The 20,269-nt window shown below is 44.7% G+C and overlaps 1 protein-coding gene across 1 annotated transcript in view; it reads left to right on the forward strand.

Annotated features, from left to right (window-relative positions):
* Positions 1-20,269, forward strand: part of T265_05374 (hypothetical protein) — a gene marked incomplete at both ends in the record, with an annotated part of 54,700 nt that overhangs the window by 16,803 nt on the left and 17,628 nt on the right. The window contains 5 exons of the mRNA XM_009170365.1: positions 2,031-2,196; positions 2,891-3,019; positions 7,411-7,742; positions 12,756-12,854; positions 13,785-13,875. Of these exons, the coding sequence (XP_009168629.1) occupies positions 2,031-2,196; positions 2,891-3,019; positions 7,411-7,742; positions 12,756-12,854; positions 13,785-13,875 (817 nt within the window). The remainder of the gene's footprint in view (positions 1-2,030; positions 2,197-2,890; positions 3,020-7,410; positions 7,743-12,755; positions 12,855-13,784; positions 13,876-20,269) is intronic.

Raw genomic sequence — 20,269 nt, forward strand, 5'->3', positions numbered from 1 at the left:
CAACCGAACCATTGTTCTGCAAACCTTTTTCGCTTGGAAATGCAAGTGAACGTAAGCTCACGTGACTTGCACTCTAAACCACGGTAGTGCCAGATGAATGCGTCCATGCTTTATCATGAGCGAGTTGACCGTGACTGAACACTACACTCAAAAGCCTTGGGATGTCCGGTGTCGCACGATTCATAGTCCTCTGGTGTCACAGCATGGTCCTCTCACGGTCAGGTCGTCACCACAAAGGGGAGATTTGTCATTTTCTCTATGGAATTATGTTCACAAAATCGGATTAAATTAAGGTCAACGTGGTAGGAACCTAAACGAAGGAAGACCTATGAATAAAGGGCTTGTCTGGTTTGCATCGAAAGTATTTATGTGGCTTCATGATATTGGTTTTTTTGCGAGACAATTGTATGTCTCCTAGATGGAGTAATCGGATGTGGAAGAGAAGAACAACATAATTTTTGTAGTGCCTGGACTAGAGCATGGGTCGCTATCCCGCGGTCTACGCGGGAGTGCTATTTTGATTGGGGGGTATTTGAACTTTAGAAGCTATACAACTATCGAAAAAATGTGATTCTGGCGAGTGTGGTGCTCCAATCAGGATGGAGAACCCCTAGGATCGGTCGTAATCACGCTCGTGGAAATGCCATCCCTAGAGGGGCATATGCCCATAGAATTTTCCCTTAACAGATTGTCTATTGTAAAGCTTCAAGAAGGACACAAATCACTAAAGCCATATGCCTTGGAGAAACAGACAACCTATATTTCAAAGGAGACAATGCCGGAGAGATAAGTACCCACAGCTTAAGCAAAACGCCAGCAAATCGTTATGACACCGCTAACATTCACACCAGGTCAGCCTTTGTTCGTGACTGTCGCAGCCCAGCCTTTAGTCAGCGGTTCTTTTCCAGAGAAACGTGTTCCCGTAAATCAAGCTAACTTAGGGAGACAGAGAGGAAGAGACTGGAGCATAGTGACAGTTTGCCTCCATAACGCATTGAACTGGAGAATGAACACACGGCACTCATAAAGCCTCTACTTCCAGGTTATTCGGTAGGTAGAGTTTCGACTACCCCAGTCTCCTGATCCTGTTTGCGGGTTGGAACATGCTTGGCGACTTTATCCTTAAAAATACTGACTCTGGTGGTCTCATACCAATAGCTGCTGCCTTTCGGTTAAGCTTTGGAGTGGCGATTATTGTAAACCACCGAACTGAAGAGTTTCTGCTTGACTGAATACCCATTTTGTGGTCGCCTTTGTGGTGGAGTTTGTTTGGTAATATATCTCGGGTAAATGTGTCGATAATCACCGCCTGTCTACTGTACCCAAACACATGTAGCTGGGTACTCTCAAAGCCAGTTTTTAGGACGCTTTGAGCTTTTATTACGGTGGACAGATCGCTCAGATCTAGTTATAGTTATCATGGGTATGAATGTGCATGTAAGTAGACTTAGCTTTACCTACTGATGTCCAAGTGGTTAGAGCGCGAATTTACTGACCGGAAGGTTCGTGGTTCGAATCCAACCTGCGCCACTCGACTTCCTCTGTCTAGGCTTGGGCAACCTGGCAGTATCCCAGCCCTCGTGCTTCCTTTGGGTGGCATGGCAACTAGGCACCGAAAAGGATGCTACAGCTGAACGCAGCACAGATGACTACAATCAAGCACTGAATGTCAACCCAAACTGTGAACTGGACTATGCGTTGATTATTGTACTGTCTTATGAAAGGCATCTGACCTAAGAAAAATTAGGTACATTTATGCATCGAACGAGGTTGTTGGAAGCACCAGCGTTCTTTTCTGGTGTTCCTTCCCTTGGTGGCTATGATGCATTATTGCTCCAATCTTGAAAGGTCCTTCTGTCAAATTAACTTGAAAAAGTAGCATTCTTCACACTCCACCTACTTTTTCGCAGCTCGTGACCAGAGGTTATCAGCTTCTCCCCTGTTGAGATTCTAATAATTGCTCGGCTTCTAACCGCTGTCTAACTTTGTCCATTGTTGAACCAACTTTCCCGTTTCTCTCTCATTTTCAGGCTATTAGGAAGTACACAGACCATGTTTGCACAACTCCAGATGCACTATGTCGCTGCGATTCAGCGTCGTTCTTTATCCACCGTCCGGTCTTATTTGGACTCATTGGAGGACACTGACGAAGCACCTGGTTCGGAAACAATGTCAAACTACGCCGAACTTTGTGATGTGAGTCTGACGTACCGCTCATATTGCACATGCATCTTCCACACAGGTCTTTTGCATTCCATGTGCATGTTGACCGAGCAAGGTATTCAGGTCACTTGATTACTTCATTCTGTATTAAGTTGTACTCTGATCTCACTGTTACGAACGAGATTTCTATCAGTCTTGTTTTCTTAGAATGTGAGTTGAAGTCTATAAATTTATGGTACCTGAAGCACCGGACAGTATCCAGACATTCGTTCTCCCCTTGCCCATCGGTTAGTTGAATTATCGCCCGCGTAACTGGACTTTTTGGACCACTTTGGATGAGATAACCTAGACATCCTTCTACTTCTCCCTAACGAATACCATTTGTGATAAACGATTGAATTATGGTCATAGGAATTTTCACTTTTCTCTTATGTTACTGAAGGCCTCACTAGTGTGACTCACTTTAATTTGAGGTAGCGAATCTACCACCTTAGACGGTGTTTTAAGGTCAGTCAGTTTACTTGTCGACGCAACACACTATTTATAAGGTCGCTGAAAACTGTTCGATGGTCTACTACAGATTCCATCTTGCTTTCGGTTGAACATCAGATGTCACATTTGAATGATGTCTGCACATATCTTTTGTAGTGATGAGTCATTCTTCTGGGAATCACGAGTAGCTTTTATTGATGTACCCTCACAATCCAACTTTTTTGTTACTTTTCAGCGTCTGTCTATGGAAGGTCTACCGTCCTGTTTGTCCGATGCATGTCAGAGTCTGTGGATTATTCTGCTGTGCTATCACCGCACGACTTTATGGCACCAGAACCGTGCTTGTTCACATCTTCGAGACAGAGTAAGAGATTTTTAACTTTTCTGGCTTCCGTCGTATTTCAACTGACTCATTGCACTGTATATTTGGCAGGCTTTGTTGAAGCAGTCTAATATCGTCTACCTAATTTTATTGCCGTTTGATCTGTGAGTGCGGAAATCTTCCCGTAGTAGCAGTGAAAAAAACAACCGTCATACGGATGCCTATTTTCCATGACTCTTTTTCTGCTCGGTTCATCTGCTTTCATACATCCGAAATAACCGGAGTCGTCTGACCACATGTTGTCCTCCAACGACGTGCCAGCAACAAACTCAAATCGATCACAGTGACATCAGTTGCCAATGGTGCGGATCAATAACTGACTGTCACTCGTTTTGGAACACATTTGTGGATTCTGACCACGCACTGAAACATTGTCACTGGAACAATGACACTGCTTAAACCTCGGATAAATATTGGGGACACGGAAAACCAAGGAAATGGAGGATGTCTAGAAAGCCGGGAATATGCGGAAACTATTTCAGTTGATCCGTGCGACCGGGCTCCGGAAACTACCTGTGAGCAAAACCACCAAGGATCAAGGTGGAATGACCATCTTGAATAAAGAAGACGCCTCGATCGTTGGGCAGAATAATTTGAACAAGTCATCTTGGCCACCAACTACCACTCATCTAAAGCCCACAGCTAAAGTAGAGCCCTGGACATGGAGCCTGGAACTCTCTTAGGTCTCGGGGATTAATGACTGCATGTGTGTTCTCAAGCGCCATCAAACTCCTGGTCCGGATAACCTACTCATTTTGTTCAAAGGTGGGGTCAAGTCCTCAGTCAGCGCTGATCTGTCCGCTTGCATTTAGGGAAAAGGGACTGTCTCGGACAACTGGAGAGGATCGATAACAGTGCCTTTTTTTTTTAAAAAAAGAGCTCTTATTGGTGGCGCTAAAAAACAAAGGAATCAGTTCGATATCGGTTGTAAAAAGACTGCTGGCTTCACTTGTCCTTCGTCGTCATATGGTGGCTCGTGATACAGTGACTCAAGATCAGCAAGCGGGATTCCGGCATGGTAGGGGTTGAATTGACCGAATCCTCACAATACGTCAGGTGCTAGAACATATAGGCGACCCACAGTCTCAGTGTTCCTGGATTTCCAAGGCGCATTCGACTCGGTTGACCGGTCTTTTCTCCTTGTCACGCTTTCCCACTAGGGAATGCCCCGAAAGTTTGTAAACATAATGCATTATTTGTATTCTCAGGCTTTCGGACCTGTAAGAGTATACGGAGAGCTCTCCAAAAACGTTCGCGCACAAGGTGGTGTCTGTCAGTGTTGCCCATTTTCTCCATTCCTCTTCAAGCTCTTGATCGATGTGAAAATGAGAAGAGCACTGGAAGGCGTCCAAAACACCGGGGTTCCAATAGCCTCTGATGTAAACCTTGTCGATCTGGAATATGCAGATGACATCTTTCTCTTCGAAGCGGAGGATAAGGTGCAGGTATTTTTGGACTTAACTGACCAACGTCATCCCGTCCTTTGGTGTGCACTTTCCACCACAAAGTGTAAGGTCGTACTCGTGGACATGCAGTCACTGGACCAACGTCATCCCGTCCTTTGGTGTGCACCTTCCACCACAAAGTGTAAGGTCATACTCGTGGACATGCAGTTACTGAGCGTGCCACTTACAACCCAGGAGGAAGCACTGGATGTTTTGGAGTGTCTCGCGTTTTGTTAGTTCTAATCGTAGTGTAACAGCTGAGATCAATGCACGAATCTGCAAGGCTCGGGTCACGTTTGCCAATTTAAGACGCCTATACCATCAAAGCCGTATATCCCTGAATCCCAAGGGATGTGTGCCAGGCTACAGTGCGGATTGTTTTATTGTATGACTGTGTGACTTGGCCTCTTTGATCGGCGGAACTGAGATATCCTCAGGTGTTCGACAATTGTTGTCTCAGAACCATAGCATAGTGCATACGCAACGCGCCTCACCACATCTGAGGCATGACAGGCTGATATGTTGAGTTTAGACGCACAACGTAATTGTAATGATGAACGTCTTTCTCAGCAGTTAGTAATACCTCAGCTATACTCAATTTCAACGTACTCGACACGGTTGTGCTATCTGGCCTCCCCTAAAACAGGAAAACCATGGAGTCAAATTGATCGCAGCTACTAGCCACCGACAATGAATCTCTGCACTCGGCTTTTGGTCACGTTGGGGTACAAATGCTGATTCAGATCACACCACCGGCCGGTGTAAATGTTAGTTTAGTTTCTCGGACAAAATCAGGAACAAAACCTGCCTGCTAATCGAAAGGCTTTCTGAACCACGAATTAAAGAAACTTAAAAAAAACTTACTATGCCCTAAACGTAGTCTCCTCCGAAGACGTTAGTCGTAAGTGGAGTGATCACCATGGCTGACGCTGGGGAATCAGCATGTGGTGTATTCGAACACACATATTGACCAGTGGACGTCAGGGCGGTCACTTTTTTTGGAACAGAACGATGTAATTTGTTGGGATCATAGCATATGTCGGCCAGAGGGCGTGTTAGACGTCGTCATCATCTTTGGCAGCTAAACCAGTGGTATATATTGGCGCTTAATTGCCATACAAGCATGAGAAATGACTGCCCTGGTAAAATGCAAAGAGAAAAGAAGGGTAGGAACTTAGTGCTGGGAAGTCCTGTGCCCTTGAGGAAAACGGTCAAAAGTAAGATGCCTGCATCTTTGGATGGCATTAAGATAAGCACACCTGAGCATCTTTTCGAATCAGTGCACTATCGACGGGATCAACCCAGAGTCTCTTGCGCCGTTCATCCAGCGATTAAGCCAGAGTGCGTCTCGCTTCGATCGGTTGTTTTCCCTCTACTGCAAGATCCCCAGCCACGTTCAAGCATGTTCACGTGGGCTCCTTCCTGGAGTGCATGAAGATCCCATAGCACTCAGTTTTATTGTAGTTGCTCGAGATAGTTCAGTGGTTAAAACAGAAGTCTTACCACATGCTTGAGACTTATATCCCCTGTGGTTGGAATAGTCTTTCCAGTGTTACCTTTTCTGGACACGGGTACGACCAGCGATTGGTCCCAATTCTCTGGAACATGTTCTTCTTCCCATACACCCACGAACAACCCGACTCAAGTCAAAGTTTCCATTCCATCTCTGGGTAACGCTATGGGAAACGCATCCAGTCCAGTTGCCCGATGACTCTTCAAGGTGGAAAGGCATTAGTGTTTGAGAAACTTATGGGAGGTCCAAACTCACAGAACACGCTTCCAAATGGCCGGAATGAATTGAAGGTATGGGTACTGGAGCAAGGGACGGACAAACTGTTTTTGAAAATATCTCGTTCAGTGATCTAGACGCCGATGTTCATTGTGTATTAGGTACTCGGTGCTATATTTGAGTAAATCATGAAAGACCTTTGTATGTCTTGTTTTCTAGATTATCCTGAACAGTTGCAACAGCCGCCGTGCAGTCGCAACCGCGCTGACATCCCCGTCTCTTGAACTTTCTAGTTCCATCACTCTTCTCCATCCACAAAGCCCAGGTCTAAGCTGGTCATCAAACCGATATTTTATCTGAACGCGCATGGATGGAGCACCTGGCATCAAGGAGTGATGGTGACCGCCTTGAGACCTGATGGTTCCTATATAGGTGCTCAAAACTACCACAACCAGGGTTCCAGGCGTCACGTGTAGCCGTGGTCATCATCCCAGTTACGTACAATACCCTCTGAGGCGGTCGCTTGTGACGCTTTGCCGCGTCATTGGTAGCTGACGGCGATGGTTCCAAAGCTTCTCAGAAGTAGGAGAATGCCGATTGCACAATGGCGTCAATTGCTGTCCCAGTGCTGCTGAGAAACAGATAGTTATCAGTATAAAGTTACAAACATTCACCCTTATCATTGCGTCTTGCATCCAGACCAAACGTACCACCACCGTCTTTTGAAGGGACTGAAATCTGAGAACTGAAAGTGTATATGATTTGAGCATCTAGAAGGATCTAGGTGTACTTTATGGCAGTCCTTCATGCATCTCAGATACGTTTCAGGCGTCCAGTGGCGTAGTTTCCGTATCCATACCCTTCTAAACTGTCGGGGATGATCTAATCGCAATCTGTGTGCGAGTGAACTTGTCAGACTATTTTTGACAACACCCCATTCGCGTAATTTGAGACCTCAGGTTTTTGTTGATTTTTCTACTATCGTTTTTTGCTGTATTACTTTCGATCAGCCGCCTCCTGAATGATGTTCAGCGCTCATGGGCGTAAACTGTCCACTTTCATACTCATTCTTATACACTGGACACGTTCCCTCCCTGCATGCGAAGTTCCTGCAGGTTCTTTTTGTCAAATATTTTGAGATGTCGACACTTCACGTAAAGCAAATGCTCATTTTTCGAATATCCCTACTTTTATCGAAGGTTGAAGATGGTATTTCGACAAAACCACGAACCTCACGAGTCCCTGACAGTTCCTTACATGAGCACGAGACTAATCTGGTAGATGCCTCGGCCCCCGAAACTGTTCCATCGAATCATTCCGAGTCACAGGATTATGAATGCGATGAAGAGGTAGGCCAACCACAACTGATACGGCAGTGGCACGAATACGTGGTGAGCAAACTGAATGCCAGCCGGAATCGCATTTGGTCTGAAGTTTCTTGTCGTGTAGAGACCATACTGAAAGCTATGGGACGATTCGTTACGGAAATGTCTTTCAAGCAGATATCCTTCATTTTACAGACGGTCAATCAGTGAGTTATTGCAACGTTTCCCAGTTTTGACATGAGTTTTCTTTTTTGCCCCGGAACAGGCTTACGTCCCGCGAGTTAACAAGCATTCAGTAGTCAGTGATTCACCATTCAGAACAACCATTATTCTTTTCTGTAACTTGGCCGTACTGCTGCCAATTTTCCTGGTTTCCTTTAAATCCCAGTCTTCCTTCAGTAAAAATCGGACAGAAGTTTACCACCGTCATAGTCTGTTCATAGTAATCTAGACATTGCCCGTGAAGGTAGTGGTGATGCCACATTGATCATTATTTCACGTCCTTTCAGTTTTCTCAGTTCACAAACCACGCACCGGTACCGCCTCGTTCATAGAAGGTGAGGAAAATAAGAGAATGATAGCCACGCGTTGGAGGCGATGAACCAATCCACGCATTGACGACAAATGGATCTGGTTGTTGAGTATGGCACGGATTGAGGACTACGCAGCTAAGACGATAGCCTTGTTGGTTGGCAAACCATCGATGGGCGCATGCAAGCTGAAAATTTTCCGGAACACTTCCAGACCGTCATTCGCTGCGTGATGCAGCCATATCTGTTATGGTTACCAACCATTGGTTTGTCTCACCTCTGGATCGTCTTCATCTGACACAAGGCTGAGCGAACGGGCAAAGTGTCCTCTGGCGCACAAATTACGTGTTCCTAACCAGCGTAACCATGGGATGTGAGCACCTGATCTATCGAAGGAGGACCGATTTTCCTGAAAACCATCTGATGTACCCCAGCATTACGGATCCGATGTTCCTACTAGACCCGCGCAACGCTTGGGGGGCACCGATCGTCAAACACAGAGCCTTCGAAGTCTTTTCACACATAGTGCCTACGTGTCTGATCCGTACAGTAGGAGAGGTCGAACCTCGACATTGTGCACTCTACACTTGACAGGTCCGACCTAAAGCTCCCACCTTGACGTGGTGGTCGGGCTTGAGTGCTGCAATGATCCCGCGGGCTACACTGGCTGGAACTTCGTTCCACAAGGTTCAACCATGCCAGGAAGACCAAAGGAGAGCAGCCAGACCAAGAGCAGCGAGACTCCGTACTACGAGTAATCGTGCTACGAGGCGGCCTGGAGGTAAAGTCGTACTGTCCTCTGCGACAGGAGTGTGAAGGCAGTAAGGTGTTTCAGGCGGGCGACCAGCATGTCCATATTCGTGGAAGCAGCGATGCTGTCTTCCCTCGATGTAGGATGGGTACAAATGGTTGGGCATAAGAACCGCACACTCTGATCGCTCAACGGTCGCCAGCGCGTTATTGAATACCGTCAAAATACTGTTAAAACCAAAGCGTTCGGTGCTGCTCAAAAGGCACCTACCGTGCAGTAGGTGCAGTAGTGGTGAAATGGTAATGCCTTATTCCCTCTATCCTCGAGTTAGGCCAACTCCCTGTGACACTGCTTCAAGCAACCAGACGTTCGCCTTCCTGGACCTGGAAGCTCTTGACACTGTGAACTGTCGGGCACTATGGCAGTTTCTATGGAGCAAAGGTGTCCCCAATGAATTCTTGATCCTCCTTAAGGCGCTGTACACCAACTCTAACAAACGTGCGAAGGTCCATGGGATGCTCTCGCCTGAGTTCACTACATCAACTGATGTCACGCGGAGCTGTTCTATTTCCCTTTCTCCTTCAACTTCGTCGTTGATAAGATTACATTAGGCTCACTCCCAGCATCTAATGCCTGTGGGGTCGAAGCACTCCCTGAGAATCCGCTCACAGATATCGAGTATGTAGACGACATAGGTCTTCTGGGATCTGACCCCGTGGTAATAAATAATCTAAATAATTCCGCCTCACAGTTCGGCATGCGCTTCACACCTGCAAAGTGTAAAGTCCTACTGCAAGATTGGGTGGGCTCGAACCCTCAGCTTGCTGATGAGCTGATTGGGGTAATGGAGAAGTTTGTCTACCGGGTGAGCTGTATCATTCTCATTATTCTCTTAAAGTATATTATATCCATCTGGATTGGGAAGACCAGAGCAGCTTTGGTGAACCTGCATCACCTGTGGCGTAGGCGTGACACCAGGCTATCCGTCAAGGGTCGCGTTTACAATGCTCCGGATCAGAAACCCGGCCGCTGAGGACGTGGAAGGACTTTCAGTGCTTGAACATCGATGCCTTCGGGGCATGGCCCGAGTCTAGTGGGAACACCGAATCAGTAATGCTGACGTAGGTCGAATGGTTTTCGGATGGAATAACTTATCACACTGCATAGGGTGCGCTGGTTTGGTCACGTGCTCCGTGTGCTAGTCGACCGAATTTCTCAAAGGGTTCTTTTTACACAACTATGCGAAGGTTGGAAATGAGCCAGGGGAGATGGAACAATGGCTCCGCAGCGAAGTATGAAACCCATTACCAGCAAACTCAGCTGCGCTGGTCATTGCCGTCTACCTGGATGGGGACCCCGAGACAGCACACATCAATGGTTGGAGAAATTGTCAGACATAGCCCAGTCGCTTGCTCAATGGCGCATGTGCATCCAAGCTATTGCTTTCAATGGATAGTTCCCTTCCTAATCTTTCCTATGGATAGTCTACTGAAACCCTGTATTTACGCATCAATTTTGTCAGCTCTCGCCTCCAATATTTAGCTGCCTACCACAATCTCCGTAAATCATCGGTGAACAAAACTGGAGCAGTTATAGCCAATGTACGGCAAGTATGCGGTTTTTACGGTTGATGATGGTGATGATAAATCGTCTCACCTAGTCCTGCCCCCCCCCGGATACTATTTAAGCTGCCCTAGAACTACGCAATTAGTAATGAAATATTTCTTGCGAATTTACCTTTATTCAACTCTGGTACTGGTGTCAACGTTGGCGGCGTTGGTAATTTTGTTCTTCGGGACTGCAAATCGTTCTGGATAATCTTCTCGTAGGGGATAAATGGGTGTTAACTGGCGGTTTCATCACAGCTCTTTGGTTTTTACCCACTTCGTGCTGTTCTGCATTTACCGTGCTTCTTAGCGCTTCAAACTACCGCTGCGAATTCTTTGCAGCAAAAATTACGACACTTCTGAACCATCAACCCGATACGCCTTGAGGCGTACGAGGCTGGTTCGATGGGGATTGATCTGTTCGTCGAGCTCGGCCGTTCGTTTGCAAACCTTAGCTCACTAATCATGGTAACGTCATCAGTGCGCCGCTAAGTGGCTACTTCCCCCCGTTTGCTTTTACGTAGTTGTTAAAAAGCAGGTTTTGGTAGCTCCTGAAGTAGCTGTGCTAAATGAACCACGGCTTTCTCTTGACTTCTTTGGTATTTTTGTGTCTGCACTACGTTGTGTTCCACATTCCTTTCATTTGATTGTATCCCTTTGTTCAAGGTGGCCCTTTGATTTATTGACTGGAGTTATTTCCCAGTGAAACTGATTTGTCCATTAGGTTTGGCTTTCTGTGCTTCACCTACAAGTTTATAAGCCACCGTCTTAGTGTTCTGCCTCAAGAGTCTTTTAACTATTTCAACAGCGTTCTTGAGGCATTGGCGTGTAATTTGCTCGCCCCTCCTTCATGATGTTGGGTTGGTCATGCTGAACATTCCGAGCCATCTGAAATTAAAATGATGTTGGGTTGGTCATGCTGAACATTCCGAGCCATCCTGAAATTAAATTTCTTGAATTTTCATTCGTTTGAAAAAAAATTTCCGAAAGGTTTTTCTCTCCGCATTTCAGTTTGTCCTAGTACATCTAGATGGTGACCGGTGATTGCTGCATTTGCTCAGACTTTGATCCGTACGTGACCATCCTTCTGTATACCTTAGTTTGTAGTTACCAATTTAACAGTCTGTTGGTGAAGACTTCCAGTAGTCCAGCAATTCCAACTCAACAAAACAAGTCCCAACGAATGATTCACACACCAGCGCCTCAAGAACGTCGCTTAAATGACTTCAATATTTACGATAGCTACTACAGTGGCTCACAAACCTGCGAACAGCTTGCAGTAGGTTCTGATAAGTTCAAGAGGAAGATTGGGTGGTACGACGAAGAGCATTGTCATGTACGAGACTCGATATAAGAATCGCAACAGGTACCATGTGAAACAAGTATGAAGAGATCTTCCCTTCAGACTTCACAAACGTGAAGTCTCCACCAAACAACTCGATCAGTTCCTACCCTTCACCGCGCATCAAGCTCAGGAGGGACGTTAGTTCGACTGGAAGACAGTTAGCATACTGGACCAATCAAAAACAAAGAGAGAACATGAGTTCCAGAAAGCGTGGTACTCCCCCGATGTGGACGTCAACAAATATGTTGCAATTGACTTAATTTATCAACCTGTGAGTACCATAGATTTTCAGACTTGCAAAGCTCATGTATGTGCAAGAGGCCAGTAGAAAACATGTAGAAGAAGCAAAGGAGCTCGAACCTAAAGAATAAATCAATTTAATTGGACTTTACTAATATAACCAACAAATCAAAGGACCACACCGAACAGAGAAAAGCCTCTCGTCAACCAAACCAATCAAGTGAAAAGTCTGCGGAACTCATTGCAAGTGGATCACTGAAATTATTAGGGAGCTGCACCTCAATTAACCATTCCCATCAGGGTTTACGTTTAAGGAGAAGTATCCATCCAACGGCGCATTGGTGATATGCCCTCGATTGGTGAGATGTTTGCAGGTTAGTTGCCAAGCTCAGCCACCCAATCAACAATCGATAGATACACCTTGTCTATCCGTATTTCGACATATCACTCGCTTGCTTCTGTCCACTTCAGTACCCTGGTTGCCGTTGCAGAGCACCGGGTTTTCAGATTCTCAAGTACAACCTTATGGGATGTACATTTAGTCATGGGAATTGTGCCGATTTTGTGGTCGACATTTGCCCAGTTAAGCTGGGCAAGTCTAAATAATTGAGCATATTTTTGTCACTCTAGAACAGCCATTTACTCCGACTGCCATTCGCGGGTCTTTTTATTACTACTACTAGTACCTGGTGTGCATCGTTGTGCTTCGTCTTGATGACATTCACAACTCACATTTGTGCCTACAGCTTTGTCAAAATCGGACAGGAATTTTCAGGATCCACAGGTTCCGATTTACTGGAATTCCTTCGCACGTCCATTCACGCATTTTTCAAGGAGTTCCACCGGTAAGTTTTACTAATTACTCCAACCACAGTATGTTCTGTCTTTCTAACGGCAACCCCTTGTTTGTTACTGACGGGGTTGCCCCATCGGTTTGGCTATCTCGTCCTTCGTTTCTACCTTCACCCACTCCCTCATGCAAAATCGGCTATGTCCGTCACATAGAACGTGTTGATCACCGTTTGTTATTGTGGTTAGGCCCAAGCACAACGCTTGGCTGGTATGGGGTTGCATCTGCCACTGTCACACCGTACCCGTTGTGGATTCGACTGACGAATGTCGTTGGATGTTCCTCTTGATTAGTCTGACAGATCTGGTACAATAAGTGAAGTGCCTTTCTTGAACGCATTGCCTCCCGAAAGTTGAAATTCAAGCACTTTGATTCCGATATCCATAAGTTATAATGCTATATTCCATTGAGACGTGAGTCACTTTTTGAACTTAGGATTTTCTCTCGTAAAGCTTGCGTGCTACGTGCTCAGATAGTGAATTGTCACGCAAGAGGTAAGGTCAGTCTTCAGAAGTTTACGTACAGAAAATTAGCTAGCCGAAGGCTCATAGCAATAGCTCACTAATTTCGAAAGGTAAATTAATCTGAGTATAAGCCTTGTCGAAATCGAAGCTCTTAGTGCACATGTGCATCTCTTCTAACGTTAGCAAGTTTAGCAGACAGCTTATTTCTCCAGCGGAATGTTATCCTGTACATTCGGTTCCGAAATGCAAAATAGCTTCTTAATTTAGGGTGACGAAGAAAAAAGTTCATAGTACAACTTTAGATGACTTTGGGCTGAAGCTGACGCTCGTTTGTCATACTGAAAAAGCACTATAAATGAGGAAAATATGCCAATGGCTAAGTTCAACTCCGTCATATAATTGTTTTTTTTGAGTTTTTGTCGGTCATTGTCAAATTATTTTCATTTTTTCCACATTAATAGGAAGCATTTAGAACGCCTCCGTGTATTTCTGGGAAACGAAACCTGGGAGTTTTGTCCTGTGAAGTCTTCTTTCACCGTCCTAGATCTGCAGGTAAGCCATTTACATAATCCTTCAGTTTCATTGAAATAAATTTTGAGCAGGTTGACAATGATATATGAAATTTTCGGCAGACTAGCTCAGTCGTATTGCTATCCATTGTCTATTTGGTTGAGGGCGTTTAAAAACAAACCTATTGTTGTGACCTTCGCTGCATGTCGCCCCAGGGGTTGAACAAGGCGCCATACAATACCTATACAGCTTATATACTCTGAGGCAGTAAAACGTTGTCTGAGTTCTTAAATATCCCGACAGTGAATAACCCAACGAAATGCACACGATCTGTTTTCGAAATCAACATCAGATGAAAGAGTGAATAATAGTGAGGTCGTTTGAACAGGGCAAGGCTTCTTCGAGTGGATTTTTTGGAGTATCTCAGGCAAATGGATGAGCGTAACAAAAATGACGCCAGATTGGGCGTTGGGTGAACGCAATCCGAATTCAACGAGAAAGTTATCGGTAAGTGAGCACACTGGTGTTACGCCGTTTCTCATTTGTTGTCTCTTGCTGCGGTGGTGCTTGGCTTCCTGCTGCGCCCACCATAGTTTATCAAAAGGCAGCGCAGCTTGAGGCAGCCGTTTATGGAGAAAAAGGGATATCATTACAACTGTATTTATGGCGTCATCAGAGAATATTTCACAAGGTTGCGTTAAATCCTTCGTGAGGTGACAAGAAGCGTCGAGCCATACATGTTCGATCCAGATTGGCTGACATTCTGACCAATCAGGGTGTGCCATCGTCTGGTCCGTAGGCCACACGTGACACGCCCGTCCTGCCGACATGATATTTGGTTAAGGATGGCTGGCCCCTGGGCATTAGGCTTCCACGAAATCTCTTTTGACCTACAATGCGTATAATAATGCTATTGGTATTTTGCTTTCACCAGGCTGCAAGGACGATGGGACAAAGACTTTCTCAACAGACTATTTTCGCCTAAGCTATACCGTAGCCGTAAAAACCGCGAAATTATTGGTTTCAGGCCTGAACATCCTTTTCATCAGCTTAAATTTACTTTTGACCTAATCCATCTCCACAGCCATTCCATGTACTCGGAAAATGTCATGGGCGTTCCCTTTTTTGTTTGTGTTCGTAATACCGACGAAGCCCTGGTTATGTTCATCTCATCCCATAGCCCTAATCTTGATTTGCCAAAGAATTCTACTATAGCCATTTGAGGCCGAATATAGCAACAATTTTTATCCATATGTGTAGATGAATGCAGCTTTTGGCCTAAGGCACACACGTAATTATCTCTTGGAGACTTTATCCCGTTGGGTTAACTTGATGACGCCCGTGATACTACGTTGACAAGACCTTGGTTGTTGTATCATATCATTATGTTCTCACGTAACAACCAATAAGCTCCACTGTTTTCGTTCCTTTATAAGACCCGATATGTTGCTTTGATCGACGCATAACACTTGTTATTTCCATTATTGTGTACTGCTGTTCTACTGTATGATCAATTTGGACCTCGGTACAGCTGTAAATTTCCAGTCTCATGAATGCACACCGAAAGTCGATGAGTTTTCCACATCAGATCGTACAGGTTGTAAATACAGTTGTGACTACTGTGTCAAATTCTGTGTACAAAGATTCGGCACAGGATCCTTGGTGTTGCTTCAGTGGTTCACAGAAGCTTTTTGAAGTTTCCTTGAAGAAAATAACCAAGTTTTTTGCTGCAGACCTACACCAGCGGCTAGAGTTTGCTCAAATTCCTTAACGTAAGATTCGAAAGCATTTAATGTTCCACAGAGTCAAGCACTTAGTTTTCGTACACCGTTCTAGATTATTTTCTCTAGTGGTTTTTGATTTACTAAGATGCCGGTGTCCATCGGAATTCATTGGTTCAAATCAACACGATCTGGAATAGCGATTGTTGCGGAGCGTTAGTCTCGAAACCATACTATGTTTTTCAACGATGAGACTCTCCGTAACTGTGGTGTCGTGCTCAGGTGGGAATACTCTCAGATGCTCCATCTTCCAACTGATGCAGATATTGTGTACGATCTACGTCGGCCGGAAGATGAATCGATGAAAACACAAGTTCATCTACCGTCTCTTTTTCCAAATTGTCAGGTACTTTACACCAGATACAGACATTCATATCAGTGGTACTCCTCACGGTTTCACGCAGTAGCTATTTGCTACTATCATTCCTACTATCAACTTGAATCCTACTGACTAGTTCTTCTTCCCTAATTTGTAATGAATGACGATTCTCGCGGTCACACATGTTCGTTTGCTGAGTTCTGCGCAACTGTATTAAAATCAAATGGAGAGATCAGTATCGATCATTTCATTGATCTCTATCTTGAAACAATTATTTTCGTCGCGGACGGATTGTTTTTTTAATACTGGAGGTGTTAAGTGAGGCAGATGCATAAAATTTATGATTAGATGGCAAGCTTACATTGCTAAATGAGAAAATACGCTTGCTTAATCAAATAATAGGTATGGGATATTGTCGGCTTTTGATCTGCTCCTCTTGTGTTATTCCCTAAGTATTCCATCGCTAAAAGACTGCCATGTGCGAAAGGGTTGTGTTTTTCTTATCTTCGAGGGGGACACAGTTGAAAACTGTAGGGGAATATTCTGTGCTTGGAGATATTTCACTTAAGAGCATGACTACATTTGAACTTTCTTCAACTGGAAAATAGTTAGGTTAAATGCAGCACCTGAAAGCACTCAATGTAATATATCAGTCCATGTTCTCGATAGAGTATGAGTCGGTTCACAACCGTTTACAGTTTCATTCACACGCTACGTCCAGACAACCGATTTATTGAGTTATGGAGCAATCTTCGTTCGCTAAAACATTATCGGTGGCAAATTGATGACTTGCAAAGATAGGCCTCTTCATAAGATCCATGCTACCAACAGGCAACCGCGGTTTTGTAGCATCACAGTCCTCCAATTACTACTTGTTTCCTTCCATGTAGCGTTTATCTGACTTCATTGTTTTGTCACTTAGAGAATGCTGAAAGATGCTGACACTGGCGATAACTGAGGCCAAGGGACGAATCATCACATCCGGTTTCACTTCACTTGTTACATTTTTTCATGATTAGTTTGACCCATTTCGCCCCCAGCTTGAGTGAAATTGAGTGTGTTTTATTTTCATTGCAGGAATACCGATCACTTTCCAACCTTTTTAAAAATAACGGTTTTGATGTTCATGAGCAGACGCCAAACGGTTCCGAAGGTGCCCAGAAGTAAGCATTGTTAGACATAAATTTCCACAGTCGTTGACTGTTTTCCCTTGAGAATGCTGAAAGATGCTGACACTGGCGATAACTGAGGCCAAGGGACGAATCATCACATCCGGTTTCACTTCACTTGTTACATTTTTTCATGATTAGTTTGACCCATTTCGCCCCCAGCTTGAGTGAAATTGAGTGTGTTTTATTTTCATTGCAGGAATACCGATCACTTTCCAACCTTTTTAAAAATAACGGTTTTGATGTTCATGAGCAGACGCCAAACGGTTCCGAAGGTGCCCAGAAGTAAGCATTGTTAGACATAAATTTCCACAGTCGTTGACTGTTTTCCCTTGAATAACACCCAGCAGTAGTTATCATCATCAGTAGTAGTTATCACCCAGTAGTAGTTATCAGTAGTGGTTATCACCCACTTGTAATAGGGCACCAGTGCCACCTTATTTCCCGCAGCATCCACAATACAGCCACTACAACACGATTTTTCCTACCCGCAGACTGTCGTCGGCTATTGGGGGCTACCCGGGAAGCGTTTACACCATTTGGACTCAGACTAATCTATATATGTTTCCTGATTTGTTGCCAGCTCATTGCGCATGTGGTGATTCTCCATCCTTCAGCACTAATATGCATAGTCCAACAACAGTCTAGGCAACCAGAATCTATGGCCTCCATACAGATGTTTAAGTTGCTCATTAAATGGCGATACGCCCGACAATGGTTGTTAATCGGTCCCCTAGTAAATCGTCAATATTGAAAACAACTTGTTTAGATACACAACGACGCTCAGTTGTCCTCCTGTCCGTTTGGATGAGGAAGATGGTAAAATATGAGCGAAACGACCCGTCCATGTGAACAATAAAGGTTGTGTTCGAAGTCCTCACCGCGAGCATGGACAAAGTATTCAAACGTCCCCAGGTACCTGCATTTTGTTGGGTGGAGTTATTCACACCTTGCTTACGGATTACCTGTTCCCAGGTGGACTTTTTCACATTGATCCCCCCACTGCCCTGAAGAATTACTTGAAAGCTATTAAGTCCTACCAACCGCAGTGAATAAACTGAGAACGATAGACGCTATTGCATATATTCACTCACCCTGCGTTTCACGGAAGCCGCACAAGTGCCATACGCGCAGAATACCATTCGTGAACAGTTTTCTGTGGCTTCACAGTTTACTCGCCCAGGGTTGATGGATTGGATGTTTTTTGAACTTGAGCGTAATCCAACCGTACATCAGTGAATTTGGAAATTTTTGTGCGAATAAATTCGTTGTCGCTGAAACTTATCAAGTAGTATGTTTCCGTAAACTAATTCACTCTTATTTCAGTTGGGTTATGTTTCTTCATTTTCACTTTAGCTTATTTTGCTCACATTTGTCATTTCTATCTCACTGGAAAGTATTCTGTTCTTCTGCTTTGTAATTTTGCATATGAGTGTTTTTCAGTCTGGTGACACGTTATGAGTGGGGTTTAGGCTCTCTGTGCAAGCGTCCGACCTTGTGTTTGGGGAGCGACTCGGGCAATGAAGCACAACTGAGCTCGAGATTGCCAACAAACCTAAACCAGCCCATCGGGCTGCGCAACAGTCGTCGGGTCCTCCGGACTTAGGCGCAATTTTTCTAGCCCCTGTCGGGCGGGCGTCAGCGTGAACACAACGTTTCCCACCTTTAGGTGTCCTTTTGCAATTAATTCGCATAAATTTGTCAAAACGGCCTAGTTGAACGTTGAATGATGCAACACTGTTGTCGCCCAGTTACTTTCTATGGCATATTTATATGCTTTCACCATCGACAAAACGTGTGGATGAATAGTACTTGCTTCAAACAGGAAAATGAACACGCAAAATCAATACTTCACAAAATTATGCCTTTGAGTCAGTATTTTTATTGTCTTTGAAATCAATCTCTGGACAGAAATTAACTTTCGATTTACAACCACTATTGCAGATAATGGGCTGGTATTCCTCCTCATTTAAGTAGTCTCGACCGACCAACCAGGCTAGAATCCCTTATCCAAAGCATACACACACGCTATTTTGGATGACACCACTCGTAAGATCGTTGAGACCGTTTTACTTCATCCCTTTTTGGAATAGTTTGCTTGTTGGGTGTTAGCCACTTCCATTGTTCGATCCCGTCTGTCCTTCGTAATTTAGGGTGCATGATCCATCCACAATTCCTGTTGCTGGCGGTACAGAACAGATCTTTTTCAAGTCTCCGTATCATATGCGTCAGTTTCCCGTACAGTCTGAGCCAAAACCTACTGTTCAACATACGAACTTATCGAAGTCCATGCACTCCAGTGAACCGACCAATGGGCGATCCCGTATTCCCTCGGCAAGTCTACTTGTGTGCCCAGAGTTGTTAGCTGCTTTTCTGGCTCCTTTTTCTGTTTTAACGCATCGGTTTAAGTATTGATGCCTAGGTTGTTTATCGGTCGTAATTACCTCTATTATAAATGTTTTCCGCAACTGAGCAAATCGTTCCTAACTATACATTCGTTTAGACCATTTGAAACTAGTCACTCATGGGTTGATTGCGAACAGTGTTTGTGTTTCGTGCGAAGCATCTTTTGTTGGATCGACCCAGACTTACGGTACTCAACTTTTCGTCACCTAATGGGTTTTCTCCTGGTACTAATCGAACTCGAACAATCGGGTTCAGTTCACTCGGGCTCATCATGAAGTTAGCATTTAGTGTGTTCTGATTTGCGAAACGAATCTAGAGACGAACAGAATAAATCTGGACTTCATTCGATGCTAGGAGGCACGTTTGTTACGGGCCCAGTTCATTCAACAATTGAGTGAGTCTTTTCACCCCATTAATAGGTTGTTCGGAGCTGGCGTGATGAAGCAACTTTGCGAATGGGACAAGCGCTACTGTTGTCGATATAAATATAGAATCACCACTGAGTTGCCCGCAGTCAGAAACCTGCTGGCGGTCTATTCCAATGAGGTCCTGTGCGGAAAGTCAGTAGGCAATCAGTATTAGGCTCGGAGGAATTTCTGTGGAAACATACCGCGCAAAAAGCGAAATAGGAGGCGAAGCACGCTCATCTGCAAACTAAGTTGATGTTATCGAGGAATATACTCGTTTGCAAATCAACTTGATGTTAGTCGAAGACCTGAGAGGCAGCTGTCAGGATTATGGTTTTAAACTACAAGTCAATG

This window comes from Opisthorchis viverrini, assembly GCF_000715545.1.
Source record: "Opisthorchis viverrini unplaced genomic scaffold opera_v5_100, whole genome shotgun sequence".
NCBI classification, from domain to species: Eukaryota; Metazoa; Platyhelminthes; class Trematoda; order Opisthorchiida; family Opisthorchiidae; genus Opisthorchis; species Opisthorchis viverrini.